At 35.0% G+C, this 13132-nt stretch overlaps 1 protein-coding gene and 1 long non-coding RNA gene across 19 annotated transcripts in view; one reads left to right on the forward strand and one right to left on the reverse strand.

Moving 5' to 3' along the window:
- The window catches only part of COL24A1 (collagen type XXIV alpha 1 chain), a 349075-nt gene that overhangs the window by 207909 nt on the left and 128034 nt on the right, over window positions 1-13132 (forward strand). For all 18 annotated transcript variants that reach the window (XR_011532521.1, XR_011532522.1, XM_008516954.2 and 15 more), the window contains 6 exons: window positions 1425-1478; window positions 2684-2737; window positions 4420-4473; window positions 12270-12323; window positions 12590-12634; window positions 12751-12795. Coding sequence is in view for 16 of the 18 variants with exons in the window: in XM_008516954.2 (XP_008515176.2) it covers window positions 1425-1478; window positions 2684-2737; window positions 4420-4473; window positions 12270-12323; window positions 12590-12634; window positions 12751-12795 (306 nt within the window). In the remaining 2 variants the exon portion in view is untranslated. The remainder of the gene's footprint in view (window positions 1-1424; window positions 1479-2683; window positions 2738-4419; window positions 4474-12269; window positions 12324-12589; window positions 12635-12750; window positions 12796-13132) is intronic.
- LOC139079170 (uncharacterized) overlaps window positions 2628-13132 on the reverse strand; it is a 59413-nt gene continuing 48908 nt past the window's right edge. The window contains exon 3 of the long non-coding RNA XR_011532529.1: window positions 2628-2735. This is a non-coding gene — a long non-coding RNA (uncharacterized lncRNA). The remainder of the gene's footprint in view (window positions 2736-13132) is intronic.

Raw genomic sequence — 13132 nt, forward strand, 5'->3', positions numbered from 1 at the left:
TGTGTCGTATACCTGTTTCTATTCTTCCAATCTTCCAGAATAGATAGAGTGAACTCATCTTTGTGTTTCCCCTTTCCTCCGTCCTCTATGCCTAATCTTTTAGCAGATCTTAGAATTTTTTTCCTTACAATTCATTCTTTCTAATGGTCACTACAAAGCCACCTTCTCAGACGTACTCTTATCAGTTTCTCTTAAATTTATCCTTTATCATATTTACCCTGACCTTTCCTTTCCTATCCTTTAATCCATTCTACATACTATGAGAAAAGACTCGTTTTGATGGGTCATGGTGAAACATTTTGGAATACTTTCGTTGACTCCCTATTGTTGACCCTGTTAACTCCTCTACTTTGCTGTTAAGATACTACATCATTTTGGCTTTATCAGTTCGTCCAACAAATTCTCTAATATTCTCCTTTATAAACTTTTTCTCTCCCCTGTCTCATATATTCTGTATTTGTTCTTATTCCTGTTCTTACTGTTTTCTTGGTTTAGAATATCCTCTCTTCTTCCCTCTATTTATTCAAAGCCAAACTGTGGGACTCAGTTAAATTCCCATCTCCTCCACAAAGTCTTCCCAGATTCCTTTAATCCTTCCGGATTTCTTCCTTTCCTGGATTTAGAATAAGTACCATGCAATTTAAAATTTAACTGTCCTCTAACTGATTTATCTTTGTTAATGTCATATGTCATGTCTCTAATTACTTGAAGGTAAACTCAAAGTCAAATTTCTGTTCTGTCTCTCCAGCTCTCACTTAGTACATTAAAAGTGCTTAATATATACTTACTGATTTGTAGCAATAATATAAAGTGAGCTCAGTTTAAAAAATTTAGATAGTTTTATAATTTTTTCATTCTGATTTAGATACTTCTGACCTAGGTCAAATCTTCTACACTAAGATTTTGACGACCCTGGGAATTTTAATGTGAATCAGTTTAGTCCTTTTAATCTGCTGTGGCATATTTTGTTATCATGATTACACTTAATTGTAGTGTACAGACTACAGAGATAAAACTTTGTTCACTGGTTATACAGATCAGTTAATTTTTACGATGTACTTTGATACTTTTACTATTCTTATACTTTATATGTCTCAAAATTGTAAGCATTTCTACTTACAAAACTTTAGCATATGATGCATGCTCAATTTTAAATCCTGTTTATTCATAATTTCTATTTTCTTCATTTTAATAAGATGTTTAGTATTTATTCCTTGAAAAATATCCTGAGGATTTTTATTGTATTAAAAGACTAGCAACTTTAGGATAAAAATGCAAAATTTGTAAGTTTAAAAATTATTGAAAATTGCGATGAGATATGCATGTAAGGTATGATTCTGACTGACAATTTTCCTGTCTAGGCTTAGCTCAGTCATGGTTAATGAACATGCCTCAATGTTTCTCTTTTTTCTTTGTTTTAAAAGGGAGAGCGCGGAAGTCCAGGTCCACAGGGTCCCCAGGGGGAAAAGGGTATTATGGTAAGAGCTCAGTGATTTGAAAGATATGTTTCCAAAGAATGTAATAAAGTTAAGGCATTCCAGAGGTGGAATTGCCTTGAATGGAATTTAAGTAAGTGAGAAATGCTATTTTGTAGTAAATTTCCATTAGAATTTTCTTCTCCTTTAAACAGTTTTCCTTTCAGAATGCTGACTGGCACTAAGAAGCGTACGAATCCGAAGGTGGTCAAATGAGTCTATAGTTTTAAGAGAAGAATTAAATCACCATAAATTAGCTAAAATGGATGAAGAAGAAAATTCTTTTAGGAGTCTACTTTTCTTTTACAGCTTATAGTTTATATAGCACATATCATCATTGCCACTCTTCCGTGAGTTTGTGGTCACGATGTAATTCTTTGGTATATGAAAGATCAGAATCCAGAATTCACCTTGTTCTCTTGTATCTGTAAGATAGTAATAGCTGATAAATTTTATACCTAGATTGCCTTTTTTAATTTATTAAACAGTTTTTAAATGTGACAGGAACTAGAACAAAAAGATTGTTATCAATAAAAGAATCTTGCTTCCAGAAAATATGTTGTGATGGATCTAGTGGCACATAATACCGTCTACAAATTCATTTTACTTAAGTTGTTCTTCATTTTTAACTTCTATTTTATCAGTAAAGCACTATAAGATTATTTTTTTTTTACCTATCTCCAGTTGGTGTCAACTAGGAAATTTAATATACCCAAAAGGCTAATCAATTTCAGGAATGATTACTTCCTAAGATATTCTCTGCATCACTGTTAACACCATAAAGGGTAGAGTATTTATGACAGGCTAGAGTGTTTGTGTGCATTCATATTCCTTAATTATAGAATTCTCTGACCTCTGAAAATGATACACTTTCATACTCTAGATGACGAATCTATTCACAGCATAATATAACCTACAGAAAGATAAGATGAATATTCTCTTTTTAATAGGTTATGTGATTCTGGCTAGCAAATGTCATTTCTAAGCAAAGAATTTCTAATAAAAGGCTACACAGCTTCTGTGTAAACATTTTTTATTTCTGTTGTCTGTGGAACATTTCCTGTGGCCTCTTCTCTCTTGGATGGAAGAGGGAGATCTTGTCAAATTATCACTTTTTATTACTATCTGTAATTACTGCTTTGTCTTCAATGACAATAATTAAATATGATGGAGAGTTGATGTCTTTCATATTTTTGCTCAAATTATAGGGATATCCAGGTCCTCCTGGGGTTCCAGGACCCATCGGTCCACTGGGGTTACCTGTAAGTACAGAAAAGACTTTATATTCCCTTCTAGAATGTCTATTTAAATTTAAATCCATGACTTTGGTTATGCTGTATTTTTTTGTTTTTGTGCAGAATAAGTAATTTATAAATTGACTTAGGCTGCTTTTCTCCCCAGTCAGTGCAAGACAGTGTGGAATCATGGTATCTTGAACTTCCTCACCTCTGTTTGCCATGTTATTTACTGCTCACTTCTAGTAGTCAGTACAATTCTGTAGCCTAAAACTAAAAACATTTAAACTTTCTATTGAATAACCACATAGAAGAAAATAGAGTTAGTACTCAAGCTAAGAAGTGAGCCAATTGGATAAACATGTCACATCCATAAGTTCCAACATATTTTTCTTAGAAATTTGTAAACATTCTCAAACAACCAGATAAAATTCATAGAAAATATACCTTTATTAATAAAAAATTGTTTTGAAAATACTCCATTTGTTATTTACAGAAAGATAATGCAATCTTGTCTCTGACGAGGTAAAGTTTGGGGCCAGCCCTGTGGCCAGGTGGTTAAGTTCACACGCTCTGCTTTGGCGGCCCGGAGTTTGGCCAGTTCGGATTCTGGGCACAGACATGGCACTGCTCATCAAGCCATGCTGAGGCAGCATCCCACATAGCACAACCAGAAGGACCTATACAACTAGAATTACAACTATGTACTAGGGGGCTTTGGGCAGAAGAAGAAGAAGAAGAATAGAAGAAAAGAAGAAGATTGCAACAGATATTAGCTCAGGAGCCAATTTAAAAAAGAAAAAAACAGTAAAGTCTGCTTATCAAAATTTAACAGTAAGTGTGAACTTAAATATGAAAAAGATCAGCCTTTATGATCCCCTAAACAGAACCATTTTCAGAAATGGTTTGTGGCATTTTGTGAAGCTTCTGTTTTGAAGAAAAACCTGATTTTGCAGTATATTGATAGACGTGTTGTTGATTTCTAAAATTAGGAAGGCTGATCTAGGGGACAGTTGCCAATCTTTTTACTCACATAGGATAATGAGTAAATTTGAGATCCTGAAAAAATTCACTATTTTTATCTACCTAATGTTATATAGATAAATTTTGTTTACTAATTAAGTCTTTATTGAAGACTATCAGGTATAAAAATAATTCTTTGTAATTGACTTAGTAAAAAATAACTTAATCTTTGTTGTAGGCTATTTTTTTGTGTTGTATTAGTTTGGAACATTTTGTGGCGTTTTTCATTGTAACAGAAAAAAATCTATTTTTTATGTAATGGAATTATCCTAAATGTCTGGAATAATGAGAAAGAAGTCTTACAGCAATAGTCATTGCCCTTTGAAGGACCAGGCAGATTAAACTGGTCAGACTGGCTAAGTGAGTGTCTCCCTCCACCATCACTCCATGTGTGTTCCTCCTGAAAACTACTTGGTCAGTGAATATTAGAAACACCCATTCCGTTAATCAGGGTGTAACAAGTAAAAGTGAAATTTCTCCGAATAGTAGAAAAAGTCAAAAGCAGAATACTTGGGGAGAGAAGTATGGTATTTGTTTAATAATTAAAGCATATTTTTTAAGGAGACTAATCAGTTTTATTGTAAGAATTCCCACGGAGAATTGCATGTCATAAGAAAGGTTATAACTACTATTCTGATAACATTCCTGTGAATTCTATAACTTATTTTTAAATTTTCAACATGTAGGGTCATGTGGGGGCAAGAGGACCACCTGGGAGTCAAGGTCCTAAAGGACGAAGAGTAAGTTATCTAATAAAGGAAGTACATTAACCTCAAAAACATAACTTCATAAATAGCGATGTATTCACCTAAAATAGCTATCTTCTAGATTGTACTTAGATATTGTTGAGTTTTTCTCTTGTTTTCATTGTATTAGCTGAACTGCCTTCATTAATTGAAACGTGACTCATAATTGTATGTGCTTATAAAATCATATTTTTCCATTTTATGTTTACAGATTTCACTAATTCATATAGAATTCTTTTTTCTTATTCCCAACTTCCAGTTCCACTTTTTGGAGAAGTTGTAAATGCAAAGATATTTAAATAAATTGTCTTTCTACTAACACGAGACTTACATAGAAAGAATAGTAACATCGTGACAAAATAAGAGCAATAGGAAATGGAATGAAGATACACAGAATGACAAAGAGTTTATTAATTGTAAATCAGAGATTATATAATCATTGTCTAATAATTATGTATAAGAATTCGATTAAAAACCTTGCACTCTTTAAGTCTTTTAAACATTAAATCCTTTTATTTTCTTTAAAGAAACAAGAACCACCATTTATTTCATGCCTGTCACATGCCAGGCGATTTTACATATATTGTCTTAGTGAATACTCAAAACCACCCTAAAAGGGGAGGTATTATCTCAGATATTTTAGTTGAGGAAAATGGGCTCAGAGAGTTTAAGTGTACAGCCTGTAGACACACAGAGAAATGATACAATCAGGATTCAAACCTTAGTGTGTCTGATTGCATGGAATATTAAGGACTGTTTTTCCTTGATTAACTTGAATATGGGGCTTTCAGAATTCTCTTTTCTCCTTTGGCTTTACTTTGACTTTTAGAGCCAGTGAAGAAAATATATAAAAATTCTAAAAAGAAGCACCTCCACTAACAAAGGTTAAAAGCAAAAGAAAGACTGCTGTTTTCCAGTTGGCAAATGGGAGAAAAGTGTTACAAATCCCCAGTTTGAAATAACAACTTTAGTTTCATGTCCTGTGTTTTAGATACAGATTGAAGAAAGAGAGCAAATTTGTCTTTGTTATTATTTCTTTTCTGAAAAACTATTTTCCTTTCTGGGTTATAGATTTACAGTCTATAATTAATCCTGATGGCCACATCTATTTTAGCCCAAATGAGATTTAAAATAATAAAATAAAAATGATGGTAGATGATCTGTACCCAAACCGTCTTCAGTGGTCCGTGCCCTGCCAGCATTCAGTCGTTGGTCAGGTCAGATCTGTTTGCATTAGTCATAGTGGGAAAGTTCAACCAGTTTTGTGGCAGACGAAAAAAAGGAAGAAATACTTTACTGCCACCTTTTGTTGGTGAAGTAATTGAAGTCATATTGATTATCCAGGCAGGGGTCATGTACCTAAGCAAGATCTGCTCCTGAAGCACTTGTGCTATCTCATAAGTCAAGTGAAAAGCTCATTTGCTCTGCAGTGTTTTAACCCCACCCATGATCTCAGGGTAAATTATTACTCTTTCCTGATTTGCCACTTTTTCTTCAACTATCACCTCCTCAAAGATCTATTTTCCTCTCAGCCTCCAAATACTGATTCTTTCCCAAATGGTTTCTCATAATTATTTAAAGTTCACCTAGTACTTTCTAAACAAGGAGACCTTGTTAAAAATAAGCGCTTTATTTAGAACAAATCGTTTTCTTTACAGGAGAATATTTCAGGTAATCAAAGAACGTTGGGAATACAAAAAAGAACTGAAGACCACAATATTTGAGAAAGAACATAGTATTAGGAAGTTCTATTCCAGTAGTCACCTAGTGTCTTCTATCATCAATCCATCCTTCCAAATGTTTTTCACTCACAAAAAATGAGAATGTATGTCCCGTCTGCTGAAATAAATAATAAAGGTATGTGGCTGGAGTTCCTGTGCCCCAGCCCTTCTCTGCCGCCCCAAAGGCTGAGGGAGTTGATATTTCCAGCACATCTGTAACCCCTTTGTGCCACACATCTTTGTGGCAGTACATTGAAGGGGAACTATGCCTGAGGCACGTTTGCCAGGCAACCACACAAAGAACTGTCTATATGAACTCATGCTTATACACCCTTACAGTCAAAGGTGAACCTCATGAATGGTAGGACTGCTCTCGGAGCAGTCTGCCTGCCCATCTGCTTCCTGCCCATCTATCTGCCATTCACCTATCTACCATTTACTATTTGCCTACAGTTTGTCAAATACCCTGCTAGTACCATGGAGGATTCAAGGTTAATTATCCCTTAGATCTAGACCACATGGATTTTATAGTTTAATGACAGTGTAGTGGCTTTTGAAGTATCATGCAGTATTGACAGAGGATAGGAAAAGCTCAGGCAAGCAACAATGCCTGCCATCTCAAGAAACAACCTAAGTAACTTAGTATCATGAAGATTTTTCTAACCTGCTTTGTGTAGGTTGTGTAATCCTACCCTTTGTGTGTGTGTGTGTGTGTGTGTGTGTGTATATATATATATATATATATATATATATAGCTGAAAAAGATAACAAGATTGGCTGAAAATACAGTTCATATAGTTTGAGATTCTTATATGGGAAAATTGGTATCAATTTAAAGTATTATTATTTATCCTACATACTCTAAACTTTGTTTCCATCTACCAAGTTTGGCTGAAGAATAGTTACTTAAGTGAAGTGAAATAATTTAATATACCAAAGCTAATTAATATAGTATAAACAATCATATTCCTCACATAGACAATATAGGCTAGCAGATTCTTTTCTGTGGTAGCAGAGAGATAGTGGCTTAGCCTTTTGGGTCACTAGGAATCAGCACAATCTCAGCTGTCGTCACTCATGTGTACATTTAACTCTCTGAGGCTAGGTGACTGATCTCTTGGTGTGTCTCCAATACCCACTTCTGTGTCCAGCTGCCCTGACAGAAGAGATGACGCACAGAGCAAAGTTAACCTCATCTCCCTTCTTACCCAGGGATTGAGCCTTTGATCATGAGATACCATTAGATTTTGTACCCTTTCTCTAGAGGGGTGGAATAGAGGCATGCAACTGAGTAATTTTTTGTTCTGACTATACTGCTTGAGATTTAAGAAAAGAAAACATTGAAGTAACTGTATTAGAAATATGTAATGTTTTAAGATTTTCTATGCAAGATGTAGAATGGCTAGGACTATAAAAATTTTGATGTACACCTGAAATTTATATAAGGTAATAAACCAATGTTACCTATAGAAATTCTTTTTGAATTGTGGCCCCTTCAAGGGAATGCGTATCATATTGGGAAAGCAGCCGATAGTATTTGCATTCAGATTTGATACTGGTGATACCTGGAGTACGCCAAGTGATGAAGAAGAGTTTCTTCTGTGGTTTCTTCTCCAGAAAAAAAGTTTATACCAAGAATAGAATCCAAAGTTTTTTTTTTTCTACAAAATCAAAGATAACGTTAGTTTTTGTTTAAAGGAACATTTTGTTCCAGCTGTATTAATCAACAGCCAGAAGAAGCCTGCTAGGGATAATTAGGCATCTGAGTAATTTAGCATTAATGGAGAGGGCAACCAAAGACAGACATGGTTAAAAAGAAATATAAATATACTGAATCCATGTTAGAAAGATATTTGTTCTGTAAATAAGGGCTGTTTCTTTCATTCATAAACACTTTAGCTTATTAAAATTGAGTACAAGGGTTATAAAGATGGGCTTGAAGTTCTCATAAAATCCTTCCTAAATAAACTAGTCTACAGTTTATGTCAATGTTTTAGTTAATCACAGGCTTTTTTCTCTTAATTGTAGCATTTATATGAAGTGGTGCTTCTGTCTCCTATCATCTAATGCCTTTAGGATTATATTGATTATCCAGGGATTTGGTTAACTCTTTAAGATTATTGCCTACAATTCAAGTACTTGTTACTTTACAGACATGCTTAGTTTATATAGCTGAGCTATCAGACTTTATTCCAGCTTTTAGAAGCTAATAGCCACTCATTGTAGCCAATTTAACTTTTCTAAAAGAGGATAAAGGAAAAAATTATATTTTTTATATAGCTAGCATACATTCTCTAAGAACTTTATAGATAATCAGATATTGTAAAGCAGGTGTTAAAAAAATAACTTTCGGCCAGCCCCAGTGGCCTAGTGGTTATGTTCAGCATACTCCACTTGGGCAGCCCAGGTTTGGTTCCCAGGCATAGACCTACACCACTCTGCTAGCACCATGCTGTGCTGCAGCCCACATGCTAAAACATAGAGGAAGATTGGCACAGATATTAACACAGGGTGAACATTCCTCAGCAAAAAAAATAATACTAACTTTATACCTAATTAGGGGCCTGTTAGGATACTATTTGTCTAATTTTCTCAGGGCTTATCCTAAAGCTTCTTTTGTCTCAGGAACTAGAGAAGGCATGTAGGCTAACCCACGGTTAACTCCTACAACCAATATCAAAGTGAAGCTTATGCTGATAAAGCTGAGCTTTTAGTTAATTGACCCTTAACTGGAGCATAAAGAGTACTAAACTTTCTTAGAGTTCTGGCAGCCTTAACCTCTTAACTAGCAACCTTAGGCCTTATAGCCTTTAATTAATGTAATTACTATGCTTAGATCTTTTTTGTTTTAACTGATTGTGGTAATCTTTGTCGTCACTGTAGGAGCAGAAACTTCTCTTTCTTTGTTCCCTCTGTAGTCCTGGTTTAGTGAATGGAGTAATAAATGTGAAAGTATTCTTTTAAGTAAAAGGTATTTTTGAAGTAAAGCATTATAAAATGGCTGATTATCATTACTATATGTATTCCTTAATTTTGGAGGGAGTTCCTTTCAATTATAATACCAGTCAGCGCTTTACTTTTAAGCTTTAATATTTATTTTGTAAACCTGTTCTAAACTTCAAGTCCTTTGTTTCAGCCTGAATTCACTTGCTAACAGAATTAACCTTTATTCCTTTTTAACATTTGAAAAAAATATTATGAACTTAATAGAGTACAGTTATTCGGAGTCTTTGGACATTTACACATCATGTGCATCAGACCATTCACTTGTATCTGTAGGCTTCAGTATCTTCATCTTAAAATGCCAGGTTTGGACTAGTCCAGCCTTGACAGGAGGTGATTTATGTGCTGAGGCAGAAACTGGCAGTTAATTATGAGATTTTCCTCCAGAGCTGGATGCAGCCTTTTCTACATATATATCTAGACAGCCACTTAATCTGATTTTATCCAAGAAATGAAACTTAATTGCCATCTTTGGACAAAACAATCTTTTTTAAAAATTCTAATTAACCGCTCTGCATCTAGGGCTTTTTCAAGCTTTATCCTCATGGCTGCTACCATTTAAACCTAGATGGAATGACTTCTAACTCTAGCACTGGCCTTGGAGATACTTGCCTCATTGTACTTGATTGTCTAGACCAAACTCATTATCTTCTCCCTACTCCCCCCAATCCACCCCAAACTTACATTTTCAATATGTTTTTCTATTAATGCTGTCCTCATTCCACCAGTTACTTTCTAACGAAATATCCAGGAAAGACAAAAATTTCAGGTTGCAAAGGAGTTAAGTTCCTAATTACCAGTGGACATATTTTCAGTCTAGATCTTTTGTTTTCTGCAGTGTTTTAGAATGTTAACCACTCATTCTTTTTAATACTTTCTCAGCCACCTTCTGTTACTACTCAAAAAAATTTTGCAAAGTGTTTTCTTACAGGGCAGAAAAAGGAAAATAGGCATAGAAGGTGCCAGAGAAAGAGAATCAATACAAGCTGCAGAATTTTTAAGATGGAGGTGATTATTAGAGCAGGATCCTGAGGGATCCTTGCACTTTAAACTTCAGAGTCGTCCTTTAATCAGTGTTCTTTTTTTCATCTTCAGTTATTTAATTGCCAAACATTCCAAGCATGCCCCCCGCCTCAAGACCTTTGCAGTTGCTCTTTCTTCTACCAGAATGATCTTCCCCAAGTTATTCCCAGCACCTGCAGTCTCACCTCCTTCTGGTGTCTACCCACACTTCACTTTGGAGAGACTTCTCAGATCGCCTATTTAAGTAGGGCTTTCCGTCTCAGATTCTCCAGTCCCTTAACCTCCTTTGCTTTCCTTCATTACACTTGACTACCTATTGTCACTTTATACTTTAATTTTATATATTTATTTCCTTGTTTATGAATTTGGGGATTTGTCTCTTCTCCCTACCATATCCTCTGGGCTTGAAACAGCGCCTGGCTGTAGTAGGCACCCAGTGAATGTTTGCTAAATGAATAACACACTCTGAAAATCACTTATCTATTAAATTCAGTCCATACTCCTCCACTTGACATTCAAAATCCTGCACAGTAAGACTGTAAATTAGTTTTGCAGTCTTTCATGGGAAAATAGGGCAGAACAGGAAGTTGGGAACAGATCATGGAGTACCTTCAATACAGACTGAGAAATTGTAGGGCTCGAGCTATCGATTTAACAGTAGTGTGACCAGTGGAGCTATAGATCCTTGTGGAGTTTGAGTCTTCTCTTCAATTCCATGAATGTGCCCAAGAGGGTGAGGGAGTGGAGTTACCCTAAAAGCACTCAGGAAGAAAGTCCTTTTATAGGAAGTAGCTTTTTAATCATGTAACGCTGAACCAAGCTGACTTCAGATGGGACACAAGAGAAGGTGCTGAAGTCTAGGGGGCCCCTTCAAATCAGCATGTTGTATTGGGAGATTTATATCACTGTTTTGTATAGAAATCTTCAGTGTTGTCTCATTGCCTATTGATTTAAATATAAACTCCAGTCCTTACCTTTTAAGTCCCAGTCTTTCAACAATAGAACCAATAGCCCAATTAAACAAACTGTTTTTTTCATTCTTGGGTATCTTCTTTCCTACCTCTGTACCGTTTTCTCATTCTGTCCCTCTATCTAGAGTTCCTTCTAGAACATGATCTCCAAGTGTCAAAATAACATCTTTATTCCCTTTACAAACATGTGAAAGCTCTCTCCCTCCTTTGAACCCTTTTAGCCCTTAACTTGCCGTATCTCTCCCTGTATTACAGTCATTTGTATAATTTGCTTATCATTCTATAAGCTTCATAACAGAGAAACTTTCTTACAATTATGTATCCTCATACCATTTAATGCAGTGCCTTTTCCACTGTAGATGTTCAGCTAATGGTTGTGGAATTGAATTAATTCCCCTGAAAAGGACTTTAAGATCTTCCAAGGACAGTTGTAATTTAGGCAGGGAAACATATACTGTCACTTTATTAGAGAATGACTTTTGCAACTAATACTTCTTCACAACTAATTACTGAATGAATATTGGTAGCAACTTAGTTGAGAAATTTTAAGTTTGCATAAATATTCCCAGCAGCGTTTCTATCCCTCTTCTGTGACCCCGCCATCTTCCGGTAACTATTGTCAAGTAGGTACACAGCAGGTGTAATGCACAGCACTCATTTTCTAGTAAAGTGAAGAGTGCCATTTCAGAAGACTGTTTGGACAAACAAACCAGCCACTTTTAAGTTAATTTAGAGTTATTTTTAGACTAAATCCTGGATGACTGCTGAGTAAGTGATAAGGTGAACAAAATACTCTATTAAATAATAAACCTAAATTATAGCTACCTCAAACTGAGTCAGCTGTTTTTGTGATCATCTGATTTACTATTTGGCGTTAAATCTGGAAAACACTGGCTTGATTCTCCCATGCAAGAGGGTTCATCCATACACTCAGCTGTATTCTTTTCTGTGGTCATGGCACGGAAACAAGGAGTTTGTCAATTAAAGAGGAGCACAGTGTCATTTGCAAGGATGCATAACCGTAAAAAGGGAACATTTCAAATTAACAGCAGGATATTTTTTCCATCTCTAGGGGCCAAGAGGACCAGATGGTCTCTCAGGGGAACAAGGTATACAAGGTGCCAAGGTAATCATTGATTTTTCTAATTTCATCTGCAGTTAAGTTCTTTGGAGCCTCTGCCTGCCTAAAGAGTGATGAATTTGCAAAAGTATGACTCTAAATTTTCTTTTAGTTAAATTATGAAACGTGCATAAACTACATACACAGAAAGATTTTCTTCTTAGTATTGAACTATATACTTAATGTCTTTTTTTTTTTTTATGTGAGTGTATCCTAGCAAGTATAAGACTATAACTCACATTCTTATTAACTCACCTGGTATTGATTCTTAGGGTGAAAAAGGAGATCAAGGAAAAAAAGGGCCTTATGGTCTTATTGTAAGTAGAAGACATTTCACATTAAAAATAAACATTGATAATCTTCCATTTTTCTTGATGTGTGATTAATGTTTGAGGAGCCAGCTATTGACCCAAGCATTTTCTTTCTTATATAGGGTAAGACTGGAAACCCTGGAGAGAGAGGAGTTCAAGGGAAACCAGTAAGTAATTAAAAATAATCAAGCTATGAACAAATTTTATTCACTTTATTTTCTGAATACTTGTTTAGTATTCAGTATATTAAACTAAGAGAATACAAGTTCTTTCCCTCCTTCACTCATTAGGTCACTGTTTTATTTGGACAAATTGCTTATTCATTCTGGGCCTTGGTTGTTTCTATCTGTAAACTGATGGTGATAACTATTACTTTTACTTCACCCTAGTTATGATAAATTAGCTATTCTGTAAAATCCATTTCAAAATAAAATGGTGTGATAGCATATAAATATAATGGAATATTAATAAAGCTAACATAACAAGAAACTTCTTTTAGGCTGC

This window comes from Equus przewalskii, chromosome 24, assembly GCF_037783145.1.
Source record: "Equus przewalskii isolate Varuska chromosome 24, EquPr2, whole genome shotgun sequence".
NCBI lineage: Eukaryota > Metazoa > Chordata > Mammalia > Perissodactyla > Equidae > Equus > Equus przewalskii.